Here is a 16,806-nt window from a genome sequence, read left to right as displayed (position 1 = left end):
TTAACAGGAAGGAAAATTAATTTTTACAAGAAAACTAATGGATAATCCCCTCTACAGGTAAGCCACTTCATTCTCCTTTTGTTTGTTTTGAAAGAGAATCCCTACTTTTTATTATATTGTGTCATGTTGTGGTGTGTTATGTTATATGTTAGCTTACATATCATATTCTATAGTATTAGAGCTAGAGGGAAGTTTGAAATCATTTAATCCAACCTCTTTATTTTATAGCTGTAACAACAGAGGTCCCAGGGAGATGGCTTAGGCTAAAAACAGTTAGTTATTTACAGAGACTAGAACTAGATCATAGGATTAAAGAGTTAAATCCAAAAGAAACATTAGAGGTCATCTAGTTCCAACTTACTTTGCAAAAGAGTCAACTGAGGTTCAAGAGCTTATGTGTTAAGAGGCAGAGGCAGGTTTTGAATTCAAGTACACTGACTCCAAAATCAGTTCTTTGGAATAGGAATTCCATGTTTATTCCACTATACCATATGCAGATTTACTACCTTCAGTGTAACTCTGATCATTTTATACAAAGGAGTCCTGAAAATTTACTTCCTCCTTTTTTATTTGGGTTTTTGTTGTTGTCGAGTCATTTCAGTCAGGTCTGACTCTTCATGACTCCATTTGGGGTTTTCTCAACAAAGATATTGGAGTGGTTTTCTCTTTCCTTCTCCAGCTCATTTTACAGATGAAAAAACTAAGGTAAACAACATTAAGTGACTTTCCCAGGGTCACACAGCTAATAAGTATCTGATGCCAGGTTTGAACTTAAATTTTCCTGATTCCAAGTCCAGAGTTCTATCAACTGTGACACCTATCTGTCTTTGGGTTTTGGTATATAACCTTTTTATTCTCCTGTAGTTGTTGTGATTCTGTCAAATCTTCTCAAGCAGAAGGGACAAAACACATCTCAGTCAAAGTTTTATCACCACTTGAGAATTTCTTCCTTGGAAATACCCTTTTCTTTGCTTGATCACAAATTGCATTTTTCTTGGACCATCCATTCCACAAAGTTTCAATCAAATGCTACGTCCCTTGAGGGCAGAGATTGATTTCTTAGAGGCAGGATCATTGAGGTATTCCAGACCATTACTCTATTTAGAAGTGCTCAGTCCGCAAATAGGTACTCCGCCTCTCCTTTCCTAGTTACTTACATTTCTAAGTTGTCTGTAACTATTTCTGAAGTCACAGGTACAAAATTGCTATACACAATCCCACTTGTTTCATATTTCTTTGCACTCTCCATAGTATCTAACACAATGCCTTTACACATGGTAGGAATACAATAAATATTTCTGGATCATGTTGAAACACACTCAGTCATTTAAAGTGGAGGAATTCATGGATTATAAAAAATATAATTCTCCTAATTCAAAAAATATATTCTGTCTACTGTTCAAGCAAGTTATAATTCATCAAATCAAGTCAGCTAACATTTATTAAGCACTTTGGAAAGGCAAAAAATAGTCCCTGCTTTCAAGGAGCTCCCGATCAAACAGTGGAGACAACTTGAAAACAACTATGTACTCACAAGTTATGGTCAGGACCAACTGGGGATGGTCTCAAAGAATTAAAATGAAGAAGGATTGGGAAAGGTTTTTTCTTTCTTTGCTTGAGAATTGAAGGAAGCCAAGGCAGAGGAAGAGGAAGAGAGAGTTCCTGGCCTAGAGAATACCAATGAAAATTCTTGGTGTTGGTATATTAGAGTATCAGAAACAGTAAGGAGGCCAGACTCATTTATTAAATGATAGCGCTGTGTCTTCAAAGACAAAAAAAATGACTCTTCTTTCTTTTCTTCATGAATATTACATTTTACTTTTTGCAAAGCTTTGAGCTAAGGAGCCATCATTTATTATTACATACTTTTACAGACCTTCCCAGTTTTACTGCCCAGTTCATCCTTTTAAATTATAGTATCAACTCAATACTGGTGAAGAAGAGAGGAGAGGGAATCTCCTCTTTCACCTTTCAATTTCATTTCTCTTCAAAGTTGCTCTGATTTAGTTTCCCCTGCTTCTCTCCCTTTTGTGGGCTTAGAGCTTCCTGGTCAGCTTCCTTGAATTACCCCTATCCTAAAAAAAGTCTTTGTCAACATTTAGTATCATAAACTGAGAACTGGAAGGGTTTTTTAAGAAGTCATTTATTCTAGAGGCAGAGATTTGAGGCCCCAAAAGATTGAGTGATAGATACTGGATAATTTTTTCTTTTTTGGTGAGGTAATTGGAGTTAAATGACTTACCCAGGGTCACACAGATAGTAGATGTCAAATATCTGCCATTAGTTTTGTACTCAGATCCTGCTAACTTCAAGATCGACACTTTCCACTGTGCCACCTAGCTGCCTCGTTTTATTGTTAAAGAAAAACAGGAAGGTGGATTCTAAAGTCAAGCCAGTTTCCTCCTGTATTCTCTCACTTTCTATGTACAGGCACCATGCTAAACTCTGGGGACATAAGGAAAGTGAATAACAGACCCTATTCTTAAAAAGCTCACATTCTAGTGGAGGCAGTATACTGCTCAAAAATGGATCCAAGGTCCATTCCCAAGGTCCTCTAACCCAAATCAAAATTTTCCCTCAAGAACCAAAACTTGGTCATCAGGTTGATGGAGAAGACTGGAAAAGGAAAATGTAGGAATGTGGCCACAGGTCAAAGAGGCTAGGAAACTCAGGAATAGAAAAAGCTTTCTGGTGTAGATGACCAATCATACATCCTTCTTTTCCTTTTTTCTGTGTAGAAAACATATTTTCTCAGTAACATCCTACCAATGATTCAATTTATTATGATTTTTCACCCAAAGGTTTTACAAAGAAATCAACTGTGCTTCCATCTAGTGGAGAGAAAGAAAAATGGCCTGAAAGACTAATTTTCTTCTAGTGAATTTTACACTATTGAACTTTGCACTTAGATGATATAAAGAAGCTTTATTTTAAGAAAGGCTACCTTTCTAGGATCCTGAGATGAACTCTCCAAGCAGGCTTCATAAAATCCGAAGATTTAGAACTACTAAAGACTTTAGACATCATCTAGTCTAACACACTGAGTTAAACCCTGAGTCCTAGAGAGAAGTAATTTGCTCAAGGTCACAGATATCATAAGTGGCAGATTTGAACTCTGGTCCCCTATACTCCAAAAATTAGTACACCTGCTTTTCTAGGCTATCTATCCCTGTTTTCAGTAGGGATAGTCCCACTTTTGATTACATGAATGAAAAACTTATTGAAGAAAGTTTGTTGATTCAATTCAATACATATTTATTAAAAACTTTATTGTGTGGATGATTTGAGGAGTTTTGACCACAAGACTTTCTTTGACTGAAAAGTGGAAAAATATAGCCCTGTTGATGCCAACTATCTACCTACCTAATCAGACATAACTTATTTTTTATCATTTCCCAAAGCTACTGAAACAGAGTATATTTCTCTTCTGCACAATCTTAGCACAGATAAAAATATTAGAATTGGAGTCAAAGGGCCTGTTTTTAAATCTTGAAACTTTCATTTCTCTAGGTCTTATATGTAAATATAGTTTCCTTATATGTAAATTTTTAAAGGATTGGACTTGAAGGCATTTGGGGTCCTTTGTAGCTCTATGTCCATGATTCAGTGATGAAGTGATCTAGGAGAACCTTTTCAGCTCCAAATCTAAGGGTATTCCGAAAGTATCCAGTGTTGACAGTCCACATCAAGAAAAAAGAGAAATCCACATGGATTAAGTCACAGAAACCTGAAATATTGATGAGGACCATGGTTTGCCTACTTCCTTTAATTTTGATGAAATAGACCTCCAGTAGAACCCCCATGAAGATGAAACAGTTTTGACCCAAATGTTGAGGTCAATTTTATGAATAAGTGAACAAGTGACTATGTAGTGTTTGTGTGTGTGGTTTGAGGTTTATGGATCTCACTCTCCATTCCTCCCTGCCATTCCCCCCAAATCAAGTCTGTTGTGTTAAAGATTTGTTTTTCCAGCTCTTTAAGGCTTTTTATCGTCAAGATCTCCCATTAAAATGAAAGTGTCAGCAGGAGTTGTACTATATGGTACAACCACATAGGAGGAGATTTACAACTAGTAGATCTTCAATCTTTATGTGTTAGATTTTTTTTATTTTATTTTTTCAATTAATAAGTATTTATTTTCTTTCTCTTCCTTACAACTTCCATTTAAAAGAAAAATTAAAACATCTCTTGTAACAAACATGCATAATCAAATTAAAAATAATATTCACATTGGCAATGCCCAAAAATGTCTTTATTCTGCATTTTAAATCCATTAATCTCTCTGCCAGGAGATAAATAACATAGATTATCCTGTGTTCTCTGAAATCATGGTGAGTCATTGTATTGATTAAAGACAGTAAATCTTTTAAAGGTGTTTTCTTTATAGCATTGTTATTGCACGAATTATTTTCCTGATTCTTCTCACTTCACTGTGTATCAGTTCATTCAATTCTTCCCAGATTTCTCTGTACCCATTTCTTTCATTATTTTTTATGGCACAATAGTATTCTATTTATACTCATATGGTGCTCAGCTCTTCCCCAAATGAACTTATTGTTCTTTTCCACTTCAAAGAGAGAGATGCTACACGTATTTTTGTACAAATGGGCCCTCTTCCCTATCTTTGATCTTTTGGAGGATATACCCATCTAGGCTTATTTATACCATATTCATTAGTGAAGATTGCCAGGATTCATAGCAATGAAGTGGAGCTCAGTGGTCATCCATCCTTGCAAGGAAGTCTCCACTATCTACACTTAACCGAGTCGCATAGACTTTACTATCAATAATATCACCACCCTCATCCCTTGCCCTTCTTCTAAAGAGGAATAGAAAATGATTCCTCTTCTCACATTCATACACGCAAACACATACACACAGAGACAAATACAGTAATATACATAAAGTGCTTTGTAAACCCAAGTGTCAGATAAGTATACAAATGTCAGTTATTATTACTATTAAAATATTGGGAAGAAGTATAGTATAGGATTGATTTTGGATGTAAAAACAGAAACAGGTTCATACTGGGACTTCCTCCCTTTTCCTACTGTTGCTGGCTTGGACAAGTCACTTCATCTCTTTGGGTCTCACAGTTTGGATTTGATCATGAAACCCCTTCTAGGTCCAAATCTAGGTGAATTTAGGTACTGTCACAATCAAATGAAAACTAGACTCTGAAGTGCAGGGACAAAGAATGAAGTCCATGATGATTAGAGGGGAAATGAAAGAAAACCAAAGCAAATATCTTCTAGTTCACATTTTTGCCTGGGACTGTATCTTATTCTGACTCTTTTTTCCTCATAGAGATTATATGGTAAAACAAATTTCCAGGCAAAAATTCTCTTCTTAAGTAACTAGTTATGGCAGATAGCAAACTAAGTTCTTTTTTAAATGTTATTTTTTTTCAAATATATGCAAAGATAGTTTTCAACATTCATCTTTTTGTAAGCTTTTGAGTTTCACATTTTTCTATCTCTCTCCTTTCTCTTCCTCCTCCCCAAAATAGCAAATAATCTGATATAGGTTATACATGTATCATCATTTTAACATATTTCCAACTTAGTCATGTTATAAAAATAAGATCAAAACTAAAGAGAAAAAAATTATAAGAAAAAGAAAAAATATAAAAACAAGTTTTAAAAAATGAGCTTAAGTATGCCTCGCTCTATATTCTCCCCAGTTTTTCCTCTGGATATGAATGGCATTTTCCTTCTTGTCTTTTAGAATTGTCCTTGATCACTGAACTGCTGAGAGGAGCTAAGTCCATCACAGTTGATCATCTCACAATGTAGCTATTAATGTGTACAATCACTCAGCATCAGTTCATGCAACTCTTTTCTGAAGTCTTTTCTGAAGTCTACCTGTCCAGATGGGCATCATTTTCCAATTCTTTGCCATCACAAAAATAGCTAGCAGACTTAATTCAATGGACCTGGGATCTTCTCAGTGAATACTTTGTTCTGGGGAATCATTCAAAGTCTGTCCAAGCCTGCCAATGTTGTGACTCCTGACTTATCAGGCCCTCAGTCTTCTTGGGGCCTCCACCCTACTCTAGTCTGGGTGTGTCCTCCAAGATCTGGCCATCCTATCAGTATTCTATCACATGGCCGGCCCATACTTTTTTTTCCCTCAGTCACACATCTCTCTAATTACATTTTTTTTCTGCCACTTCCCTTGCACACTTCCTCATTTGTAATGGGTTGCAGCCTGCTCACATCCACTATGCACCTCTCTATTGCCCTTTGGGTGACCTTTGCAAGATTGTGGCATTTCATGAATCTCAGCCATACAGAGCAACAAAAAGAATATTGTTGTTAAAAAAAAAAAAAGACAGGCCTTTGTTTCAAGAAGTTTCCAGGGGTCATTATAAACACTGCCTAATTTCTCCAAATCAAATAATCCCACTCCCCTTCTCCTGTTCAACTTAAGGACCCACATTATGAAGACACTTAATTATTTGTTGAAAACAAGATCAAGACAAAACTATCAGTTCCTCCCATTTCTTTGACCTCAGATATTAAAATGAACGTAATCAGTTTAAATTCAGAAATAGAAGAAAACAATATCCAAAGATTATTTATAGCCAATAACAATATTGCCATAGGTAGAATACTAGGTTTACTACACAAAAGGTGTTTGCTAAATGCTTGTCCATTGTTTGAATTTCTAATTTATTATTAAATCCCACCCTGTCTGTGTCTTTAAGACTTTAGCAGGTTGACTTCCTAAAAACAAAGAGTCAGGACTTAAGTATTGAATTCCATTGTCTGAAAAACATGTCCCACAAACATAAACTAGATCCCAACAACATTTTTTAAATTCTTCTTAAAAGAGCTGTAATGATGACCCTTGAAATTGCACAATTGAAAATTAGACCTATGTCGAAAGACATCTCAGTGTCTATCTGCTTTCTCTCACTCTCTCTCTCCCTCCCTCCCTCTCCCTCTCCCTCTCTCTCTCTCCTCCTTCTTCTAACTCCTCCTCCCTCACCTGCTCTTCCTCCTTTTTTCTCCCTTGTCCTTCTTCATTTTCATCTCCTCCTCCTTCTTCTTCTTCTTCTTTCTCTCTCTCTCTCTCTCTCTCTCTCTTTCTCTCTCTCTCTCTCTCTCTCTCTCTCTCTCTCTCCTACCTTTCTCCCCTTTGTCTAGCTAGGTACATTTTTATTGTTGAGTGCAGTGTCTTTTTCTTTCTACTTGCCAGTATAGATGAGATTTGATCAGGGACAAAATTAACTCTTGTTAATTAAGAATTAATCAACCCAAGACTTTTTTTCCCCATCTACCTTTTTCATGTCTCTGGCATTTACAGAAAACTCATAAGAAACTAAAATGTTTTCTAAATTCCTCTAGTTAGTCATTTCTCTGTCCCTTTCTACTGGGAAAGTCATTTGTTTGAAGAGAAACTAAGTAAATAAAACCACAGAGATGACCTGTTGATGAATGTCTGGCATCTTCAGTCCTTGGTAAGGGTAGGCATGAACCAACCCCCATCCTGCTGTTTTCACTTTGGAAAAGGCATATCTATTCCTGGATAAATTGTCATCCTTCATGACTTCCATTGTGTCTTCTCAGTATGTGTTCAACCATTGCACTTCAACTGAAATCAATAGACAAACATTTTAAGTCCCTACCAAGTGCCTACCCTGTGCTTGCACTCCTAGGTTACCACAATCATCTTCAATGACACTAAACAGGTTTTTCCTCTATCTACAAGTAAATGACAATGCATTAACATTGTTGTCTTAAAACTCACTACCATTTAACCAAGAGCAAACTTCATCCATCAAAAACAGGAATAAAGCAGAGAGAGCCAGAAACAGATGAACACATTCATTCTGACGATAGTTGTTTTCCCTTATGTAAACCAGGTGGTGACTGAGAGATTTATTCTTTGCCTCACTCCTGGTTGCTCTTTATAATCCAAAGGAAAAGGAAATCCAGAGTGCCTGACTACAGATTGTCACCTTTCATCTAGTAATGGAAATAAATCAGAAACTACACATTTTACTCTCTCTAAGTACATTTTATTCTCCCAAGTTCAAAAACTATCAGGTGTAAGCTTCTTGTTTTCAGGTAATATATTTGGCATCCAATATTCTTCATTTGGCACAAATATATTTAGCATCTACTGTGTACAGTGTACTTCAATGAGAGACTTTAGCTTGTCATATAAAAGTTGCCCCTGTATACAACTCCCCACAACTTTTTCAGTTTGGATTCAGAAATGAAGAAACTACTGGGTGAAAAAAGTAGATGTGGAAATAAAGCAAAAGTAGGTTTGAACTTATTTGACCTAAAGATGTAAGTATCTCAGGAAGGGTTACTAAACAGGAATTAATGTTGATACTGGTCCTGCAGGGGCTAAATATAAATATATGAGTCATTACTGAACAGGAACAGGTCACACAACCTTGGACATTAAAACCAGTTTTATTGAGAGAGGGAATGTAGTCTGGAGAAGGGAAAAGAGGAAACAAGTTGAAAATCAGAATAGACCTTCCAACTACCACCACATCCCCATCAGGTAAAAAGCTAAATCTTTAAGGAAACCAACTCAGGTAAAATAGAAATGGGAAGGAAATCTACCAAAAAAAAAAGAGAGAGAGAGAAATCATGTCAGAATTATAAAATAGAGGGCACTAAAACAAACAAAACAACTTTTCAGAATTCTAGCTTTGGGAGGAAATCACAATTCTTGTCCCCTTCTTCTGAGGCTGTTTTTCTAAAAAGAGAAGTAGAAGACATGTAAATTCAACCACAGGAGGAATTGATAGGAGTCCCCTGGATTGGCTGGCTAAGTTCATAGGTAAGCTGGTTGCTATTTCATTCCAATGAAGATTCTTACTCCTGGTCATGACTGGTGAACAGAGAAGATTGAGAGCTTACACTGCCTCCCAGAGCCAACAGTTTACTCCCAAGCCCACTCTTGGCCTCTTTTTCTTTGAGGCCTTTGAAAACTGTCATTCAAATAAAGATGCCAGGCTTTTTCTTTTACAAAGATGCCACCCCACTTCTTGTAACTACCATGAAGGTTTTTAAAGGATAGAGTCTACCTTCCCCTCAGATACAGCTAGGGTAAAAGAAGACCCAAGCAGGAATGGAAAGAGGCAGGATTGGCACCAAGAAGGGATTTTCCACAGAATTTCATCTCAACCATGATTATCCAACAACTGATCTGTGAATAAGTAAGAGCAGATGGCCAAAAGGTGGGAAGCAGGGGCTAGGAGGAAATTGGTTTGGAAATGAGGTAATGTATGTGAAAGTGCTTTAAATAAATATAAAGCCCTATGCCTAGATGCCTCTTCCAACCCAGTCATATCCAACTGCCCTGAACTTCTATTGTATTTATTATCTATTCCATAAATGGCGACTTTGCATTGGTAGTTATCCATGTGAATGTGTCTGTATGTGTATGTGTGCAGACATATATGTTCCAGCTCTTAGGGAACATACAAAGGCATGGGCTTCATTTTATGCTTTTCCATCTTCCCCATCTCTCAATTTCTCTCAATCATCACCAAAGCTAATCAAGAACCTTATGCAAAATGATACTTTATAAAAAATTATTAATGAAATAATTGATTAACTGATATCTTATGTGGAATTATAGTCCTTAAGGTATAATCATTGATGGATAACAAAACCATTGGATTCTCTTTCTTCTGTTTCCTAGATTTAGACCATTTTATGATAGTACTTTTTCCAGTGAATGTGTTTGAAGCAAATAGAGGACAAAAAATTGGTACATTTTTCTACCTGAATTAAATTAATGGCTAATGGTTTGGGGATTATCTCTGAACTTTATGCATTCATGACACCCTTTTCTCTTATAACCAAAGGCAATATAACTTATTTGTTTTTAAAGTACTCTTTCTTTATAGATAAAATGGAAGAGCACTCTGGGAAGTTTGTCTTTGGCATTGGGAAAAGGGAGAGAAGAGTTTGAGAAGAGTGCAATTAGTACTTAGGGCCACAGGATCATAGATTTCTAGTTAGAAGGGATCTTAAAAATCCATCTTCCTCATTTTATAGATGAGGGAACCAGGGAAGTCAAATGATTTGCTCAGGATCACATGGATAGAAAGTATCAAAGCTACTATACAAACCCAGATCCTCTAAAACTAATTTTAATCCTCTTTTCTCTATGGCCACAGAGGTTTTCAAGTAATAAAGACTAAAAGTAGGAACAAGGTTTAAGTAGGACCAACTCAAAGAAAGTTGTCTAGGACAATAGGCTCAGAAAATAGAAAACTAAATTGAAGGTAATTCTGTGAGTAGATACAGGAAAGCCTCTAAGTTAGAGGTGCTTTGAGACTAAAAATTTTGACCTACAACTGAAGGGTTGACTTTGATGTTAACCTCTCTAGTCAGAGAGGACCTCTCTTTTACAATTCAGAAATATTGAATGAGATGGCCTTGACTTTGAGGAGATGATTTGAAGGCTAACTGAAAGAAAAAAACTGAAAACTGATGGAAAAGTATGTAGCCAGAAGGTACCAGAACCAACATATACATAGTAGACTAACGTGAGTTGCATTGAATTATTAGTATATAATTTATAATTCATTAATTCCTCACACCATAGTTATTATAGTTAGTAAAAAAAAGTTTCACAATGAAAAGGCAAAAGTTTTGAACATTTTTGAGACTAACTCAAATAAAATATATCACAATAATTTTAAGATTTTCCTAGTTGCTGATAATTCCTTCTACTGAGACACAAACATATTATGAATAGTATTTGATTCAGAAGGAAAATAGTTTTAGAGGAAATGGAGACTTGAGGGAAAAGGGTTGAGATGAGTCCAAATATATCTTCACAATCTTTTTAAAAGCAAAAATCTTCAAGTTGCTGTAGATGAAACTCTTCATCCCTTGGTAGGTAGTCATCTTGTGATGGTTCTCTTGAATTTTTGCTAGCCTAGTTCTTAGAAGATAAACACACTTCATCTATTGCTGAGCCCATCATCATCCTTCCCTATTTAATAGGACCCAGTAGGTTTTGCACTTAACTAGTACAGTTTTTGAAAATTCAGGGTCACTTTCAAGGAAGAAATGGGAATGATGCAACTGAAAATTTATAACTACTTACTACTGAAAATACTTTTTCACATTAAACCCCTAGAGATCCATAGTCTTGAGATCCATGTCTTTAGATATCCATGTCTTTAGGATCTCCATTTAATGAGCTGCCTTATTACAAGTTTCCTTTTAATCCTGCAATTAAACCTCTTTTATAATTTTTTTGTTTGTTTTTTGGGGGTTTTTGCAAGGCAAATGGGGTTAAGTGGCTTGCCCAAGGCCACACAGCTAGGTAATTAAGAGTCTGAGACCGGATTTGAACCCAGATACTCCTGACTCCAGGGCCGGTGCTTTATCCACTGCGCCACCTAGCCGCCCCTAAACCTCTTTTAAAAACCTACCTATAACCAAATGCTAACCACTGTGTTTGAGTTTCCTATGTCTGCACTTGAAAGGAATACCAAATGGGGTGGCTAGGTGACACAGTGGATAGAGCACCGGCCCTGGAGTCAGGAGCACCTGAGTTCAAATCTGACCTCAGACACAATAATTACCTAGCTGTGTGGCCTTGGGCAAGCCACTTAACCCCATTTGCCTTGCAAAAACCTTTAAAAAAAGGGATACCAAATATGGAATTAGAGGATGTGCATTTGGACACAGATCTGCTACTTACTCTCCACATGGTTTTGAATAATTCACAAAATTAGGGTTGAATGAAATTATCTTTTAGGTTTTTCCAAGCTCTAAGCCTATGTCCCAAAAGGCAGTAGTAGTAGTAGTAGTAGTAGTAGTAGTAGTAGTAGTAGTAGTAGTAGTAGTAGTGTTCTGGAGCTTACCTTTCAGGAGTCAATTGTTTGATTTTTAAGGGTGAGCATTTATACTATAGAAATCAGAAAATGCTGCAAATTAAGACTTGATTGATTATTTCATTAATGGTCTAGACTTAAGAAAGTGATAGAGAAAATGTTAATAATAGAAATTAAATTTAAAAGTGTATCCAGCATACATTTCAGAGAGCCAGTTGTTAAATATTTACCAGTGCACACCCTTGCTTATAGACTTTTAAATCAGTGAAAGAAGTCCCTGTGGCCTGGAGTGTCTCATATTTTTACAAATAAATTTTTGACTCCTCAACTTTGGGTCTTTGGGAGAAAGATACAACATAATCACCTCAAAGCCCTTCAGTTCATATTGAAATATTGTTCATTTTCCCCCTCTCCTTTATATTTTCTTTTCCAGATGGTAACAAAAAGTAATCCAGATGGGGTGCAGGTGCTGTAAAATGATACAAAGGTAAGTAGAACAAAGATTTTTATCTGAAGAGAACAATTTGGGATCATAAGAAAGTTATGTTTCTTAATTTAGTGCACCATTCAGAAACACTTACTTTTCAAGTATTGAAGGAACTGTATATCAAAGATAAGCTAGGAATTTCTGAAGATGTGAGATCAGTTTAAAAGGTTAAGTCTATATTTTAAAAGCATTATGTTGATTAGCAGTATAAGTGGTTCTTTGATTGGAGGGAGGGGGAGGGAGTAATCATCCTTTCAATTACCTAGTCAGAATGGGTTAAGAATAACATTCTATTGAGGCAGAACATGATTTAAACTAAACTTGATATTTCCCAAGTAGCTTCTACACAATTTAAAAAAAAAACAAAAACGAAGGGGCAGTTAGGTTGCACAGTGGATAGAGCACAGGTCCTGGAGTCAGGAGGACCTGAGTTCTAATCCGACCTCAGACACTTAATAATTACCTAACTGTGTGACCTCGGGCAAGTCACTTGACTCCACTGCCTTGCAAAAAAAAAAAAAAAAACAACAAAAAACTGGGCTCTCCTTAGTTGTTAGTTGCACATTTAAGTTTCTTTAGTCTAAAATGAATTGTTTCAAACTAAAAATGAATGCATCCAGATACATATATTTGATTCAAAGAGAAGCTTATACTGGGTTGAAAAACCTACTAATTAAAGAATGTTAGATTAGCATTAATGAAAAAGGAAACAATGAGCAGTTGTGTGCCCATTCAGATGAGATCTCTCCAGTACTAGTTTTACTCAGCTGTTCTAATTTGTTACAAGTGACTTCCCACAAATCAGGAGAGCTATATAAATGTTTGAAAGCACATCAGTAAATCTTTTTACAAATGTTAATGGTATTAAGAATCAAAGCCGATTTGATTTTTCCCACCTTTTCCCACTAGCTATCTCTTTGATCCAGTTCATGCGCCACCTGCTGGTTATATCAATGAAGTGAACAGTTACAAACTGGAGGAAGAAGATGGCATCAAACTCAAGGGCAAAGAGAACAGTGAAATGCTAGTACATAAAAATGACCTTCAGAGTGAGGAGCAACAGAGGACTGAAACCAAAAACAAACTAAATAGCACACAAGAGCCTTTTTGGCATCATCGAGGACCTTCCATCCAGGAGGATCATGGTGGTAACTTTGTGACAAAGACCAATAGTACTCTCAATGGGATTGGTTCCAGTACTGCAGTATCCCCCAGTGGAAACCCCAGTCCTAGCCAAGAAGACTTCACTCCCCATGACAGTGGCAGTGCATCTCTGGCTAGTGCTGCAAGTGATGGTGACCCTGTCGAACACTTTGTTAAGGAAACTGACCCAGGGAAGAAAGATCATTTGCATCAAGCTACGGAAGAGACTCAAGTCATTCTAAGTGGAGATTCCCAAACTTCAGGAGAAAATGCATCTTCCCCAGAAAGTAACCATGTGTTAGAAGTCCAAAATCGCATCATACAACTACCAATTCCTGACTATCCTCAAGTTGAGGTGCAAGTGATAAACCAGCTTGTTGATAAAAATGATTGTTTTCTGAGTAATCACATTCAAGTTGAGCCAATGGACAGAGTGGATAATGTAAATGGAGATCACATCTCAGACCTGTCCTTTTCTAAAAGGAGAACCTGGAATTCATTAAATGAAGCCATTGAAACTGAGGCCTTAACTATTAACTTTCATGAGGATGTATCTGAACAGAACATTGATTGGAACCCTGAACAGGAGGATGCTGCTGTGGCAGAAGCCCTCGCAGCCCTAGAAGCTGCCACTGCGGGAGAGGATGGTGATGAGGGGTATTAGAAGGAAAGGGTTTCCTTCTACATCAGTTAACAGATTCATTTCTCCTCTTTACCTATTAGTCCACATGCTAGAGACAAGTAAGCCACTGCCTGGATATAAGATGAACTTTTGGGAAGTGCATTAGTTCTTTTGGACAAGGTCATTAAATCGATAGTGCATTAAATCAAACAAGGATGAACTTGAAACTTATGGTGATAGCAAATGCAGAAGGAGAATGAACAATCTTATCTCAGCACTTAGACTAATGCCTGACAATAGTAGGTGCTTAATAAACAGTAATTATCTGAACAATCCCCAAATCCAAATTTAGGCATATTTCCAGTAAGATGAAAAGGATCTATGGAAAACATGCTCTTTAAAAGGAAAATCAAAACAAAACTAGGAAATCTCAACACCTTGTCTCCCTCTGACAAAAAGCACAGCAAAGTCTCATTAATTACCAAATATTAACCTGGTCTTTATTGGACCAAACTTGGGCCAACCTCTTCTAGATCATATCTTCTTGGTCAAGAAGAATGAATGTATTTCTTCAAAGTATCTAAAGTATATCCAGAGTGTGGCTTACTTTCATCTAGGGACCCTTAAGTAATATTTTAGTATTTTTTGAAGTAGTTAAATTGGGCAGTATTGGAGATAAAACGGAATTAATCATAAATAAATGAATAGCCCTCATTTGGGATATTTCAGGCACCTTGACTTTGACTTTTTTCACATAACTATACTTATCTCTTTTAATGATTGGGGGTAAGGGGACAGCTAGGTGGCACAATGGATAGAGCACTGGCCCTGAAGTCAGGAGGACTTGAGTTCAAATGTGACCTCAGACACTTAATAATAATTGCCTAGCCTGTGTGACCTTGGGCAAGTCACTCTTAACCCCATTGCCTTAAATAAAAATAAAAAATAAATTTAAAAAAATTTAAAGATTGGGAGTAGATTCAAAATTGTAGTGTTATATGCTGTTACTCCCTCAGATTTTGTTTCAACTTGTTTATTAGCCCTAAAAGTCAGAACTGGGAGTAATGAGTAGATTTGCAAAGTAGCAAAAGTCTTGATGAAAGGAAAGTCTGAAGAAAACTGTCCTTAAAATTGGAAGGGGCTGCTTTGGGAGGGAACAAGATCCTATCTCTGGGACGTCTTCAAGCAAAGACTAGATGATCAACCACTTGTTAATAGAGGTGATTGTTATTAAGGAGCAGATCCTTCTAAGTCTGGGGTTGTATGTGTGTGTGTGTGTGTGTGTGTGTGCACGTGTGTGTGTGTATGTTAATGTGCGTTGGGCTCTACTTAAGGGAGGCACAATTTTCTACCTAAGTATCAAAGCTCCTTGATATTATTGGAAAGTATTAAGAAATAGTATCTATATGTAGGCAACTAAATTATAGAAAAGTTGCTCTAGGGAAACCACCAAAGGGAAAGCATACTGAGTGAATTTGTTAATCCCAGTTCTGGGAAGGTATGCAATTCCTATTTTTTGTCACTGACACATTGTATAGTATCCTTCCTCCCATTCTTCAGTACTTAAAGAAACTATAAACATCTAGAAACCTTGATATACCTCACAAGTCTGGGGTAAAGCATCTTGCATAAAGCATTTGGTAATTTCCATATTTTGAAAAATGCCAGAGTTCAATAAAAAATTTTAAACCTTAAAAATAAGTTATGCATACTACCCCAAGTCCAAATATTGAGAAGATTATGTTCACATGTGTATCTCAGTGAGTTTATCGTGACAACTGAGTATTTCAGGGAAAGTTATAATGTTAACTTCTCAAGCAGTACACCCCTTGAAGTGGTTAATATGTATATTTTTACTATCCAATTGCCTTGTAGTATAATGCTCAGAATAGTTCTGTGTATAAAAAGTATGTTGATCCCTTGTTTAAAAATTAATGAATTCAACAAACATTTATTAAGTTCTTACTAGATGCAAAGCATTGTGCTGGGTGCTGCCTATTTAAGATGAGAAATGACCCAGCCCTTCCTTTGGAGAAGCTTAAAATCTGCTAGAATAATGGCCCCATGTTATGAGTTATATCCTTTGGTATGTTTAAAAGGTAACCAAAACTAATTATTTAACATCTTAATAAATTTACATTACACCCAAAGTTATTCTTTGAAAAATTCCTCACCACTTGGTTGTCTGTGTTTTGAAGGGTGGAGTGTGAGATGGCCTACAAGTGTTTAGAAGATTCCATTGACAAGTTTCTAGATTGGGCTTAATGGAAAGGAGGTGCCAACAGCTACTGCAGACCCAGCTCTGTTAAATTTCCCTCGGGGCTGGCAGTCTCTTGAAGTCCAATAGTCCTACAAGGGAGGTAAAAGAGAGATCCAAAGAAGGGAGGGAGGGGGAGAGAGGGAGAGCGAGAGAGAGAGAGAGAGAGAGAGAGAGAGAGAGAGAGAGAGAGAGAGAGAGAGAGAGAGAGAGAGAGAGAGAAAATCATGCTGACTAACTTTCCCCAGCCCAGATGGTGGCCAGAGGCCAGGCTCCATTAATGTAATCCTTTGTCTGTGGTGCCTTTGAGAAGCCTCCTCTGTACTGATGGTAGGATAGCTGTTTCTAAGCCAACGGGGGGAGGGGTGCAAGGGAAGAATTGAAGTAACTCAAAACAAAAAATTCTTCTTAATATATCTCCTCCATATGTTAGGAGGAGAAAGAGTACAGAAGAAACCCAACAATGG

The 16,806-nt window shown here is 36.8% G+C and overlaps 1 protein-coding gene across 4 annotated transcripts in view; it reads left to right on the top strand.

The window, feature by feature from the left end:
• Window positions 1–16,564, top strand: part of PGCKA1 (PDCD10 and GCKIII kinases associated 1) — a 96,730-nt gene extending 80,166 nt beyond the window's left edge. For all 4 annotated transcript variants that reach the window (XM_074229645.1, XM_074229644.1, XM_074229646.1 and 1 more), the window contains 3 exons: window positions 8–57; window positions 12,264–12,317; window positions 13,227–16,564. In XM_074229645.1, the coding sequence (XP_074085746.1) occupies window positions 12,286–12,317; window positions 13,227–14,124 (930 nt within the window). In that variant the 5' untranslated portion in view covers window positions 8–57; window positions 12,264–12,285 and the 3' untranslated portion in view covers window positions 14,125–16,564. The remainder of the gene's footprint in view (window positions 1–7; window positions 58–12,263; window positions 12,318–13,226) is intronic.
• Window positions 16,565–16,806: the final 242 nt, after the last annotated feature.

Source organism: Macrotis lagotis, chromosome 3, assembly GCF_037893015.1.
Source record: "Macrotis lagotis isolate mMagLag1 chromosome 3, bilby.v1.9.chrom.fasta, whole genome shotgun sequence".
NCBI classification, from domain to species: domain Eukaryota; kingdom Metazoa; phylum Chordata; class Mammalia; order Peramelemorphia; family Peramelidae; genus Macrotis; species Macrotis lagotis.
The sequence above is the reverse complement of the archived record's forward strand: the minus strand, read 5'-3'. Positions and strand labels throughout refer to the sequence as shown.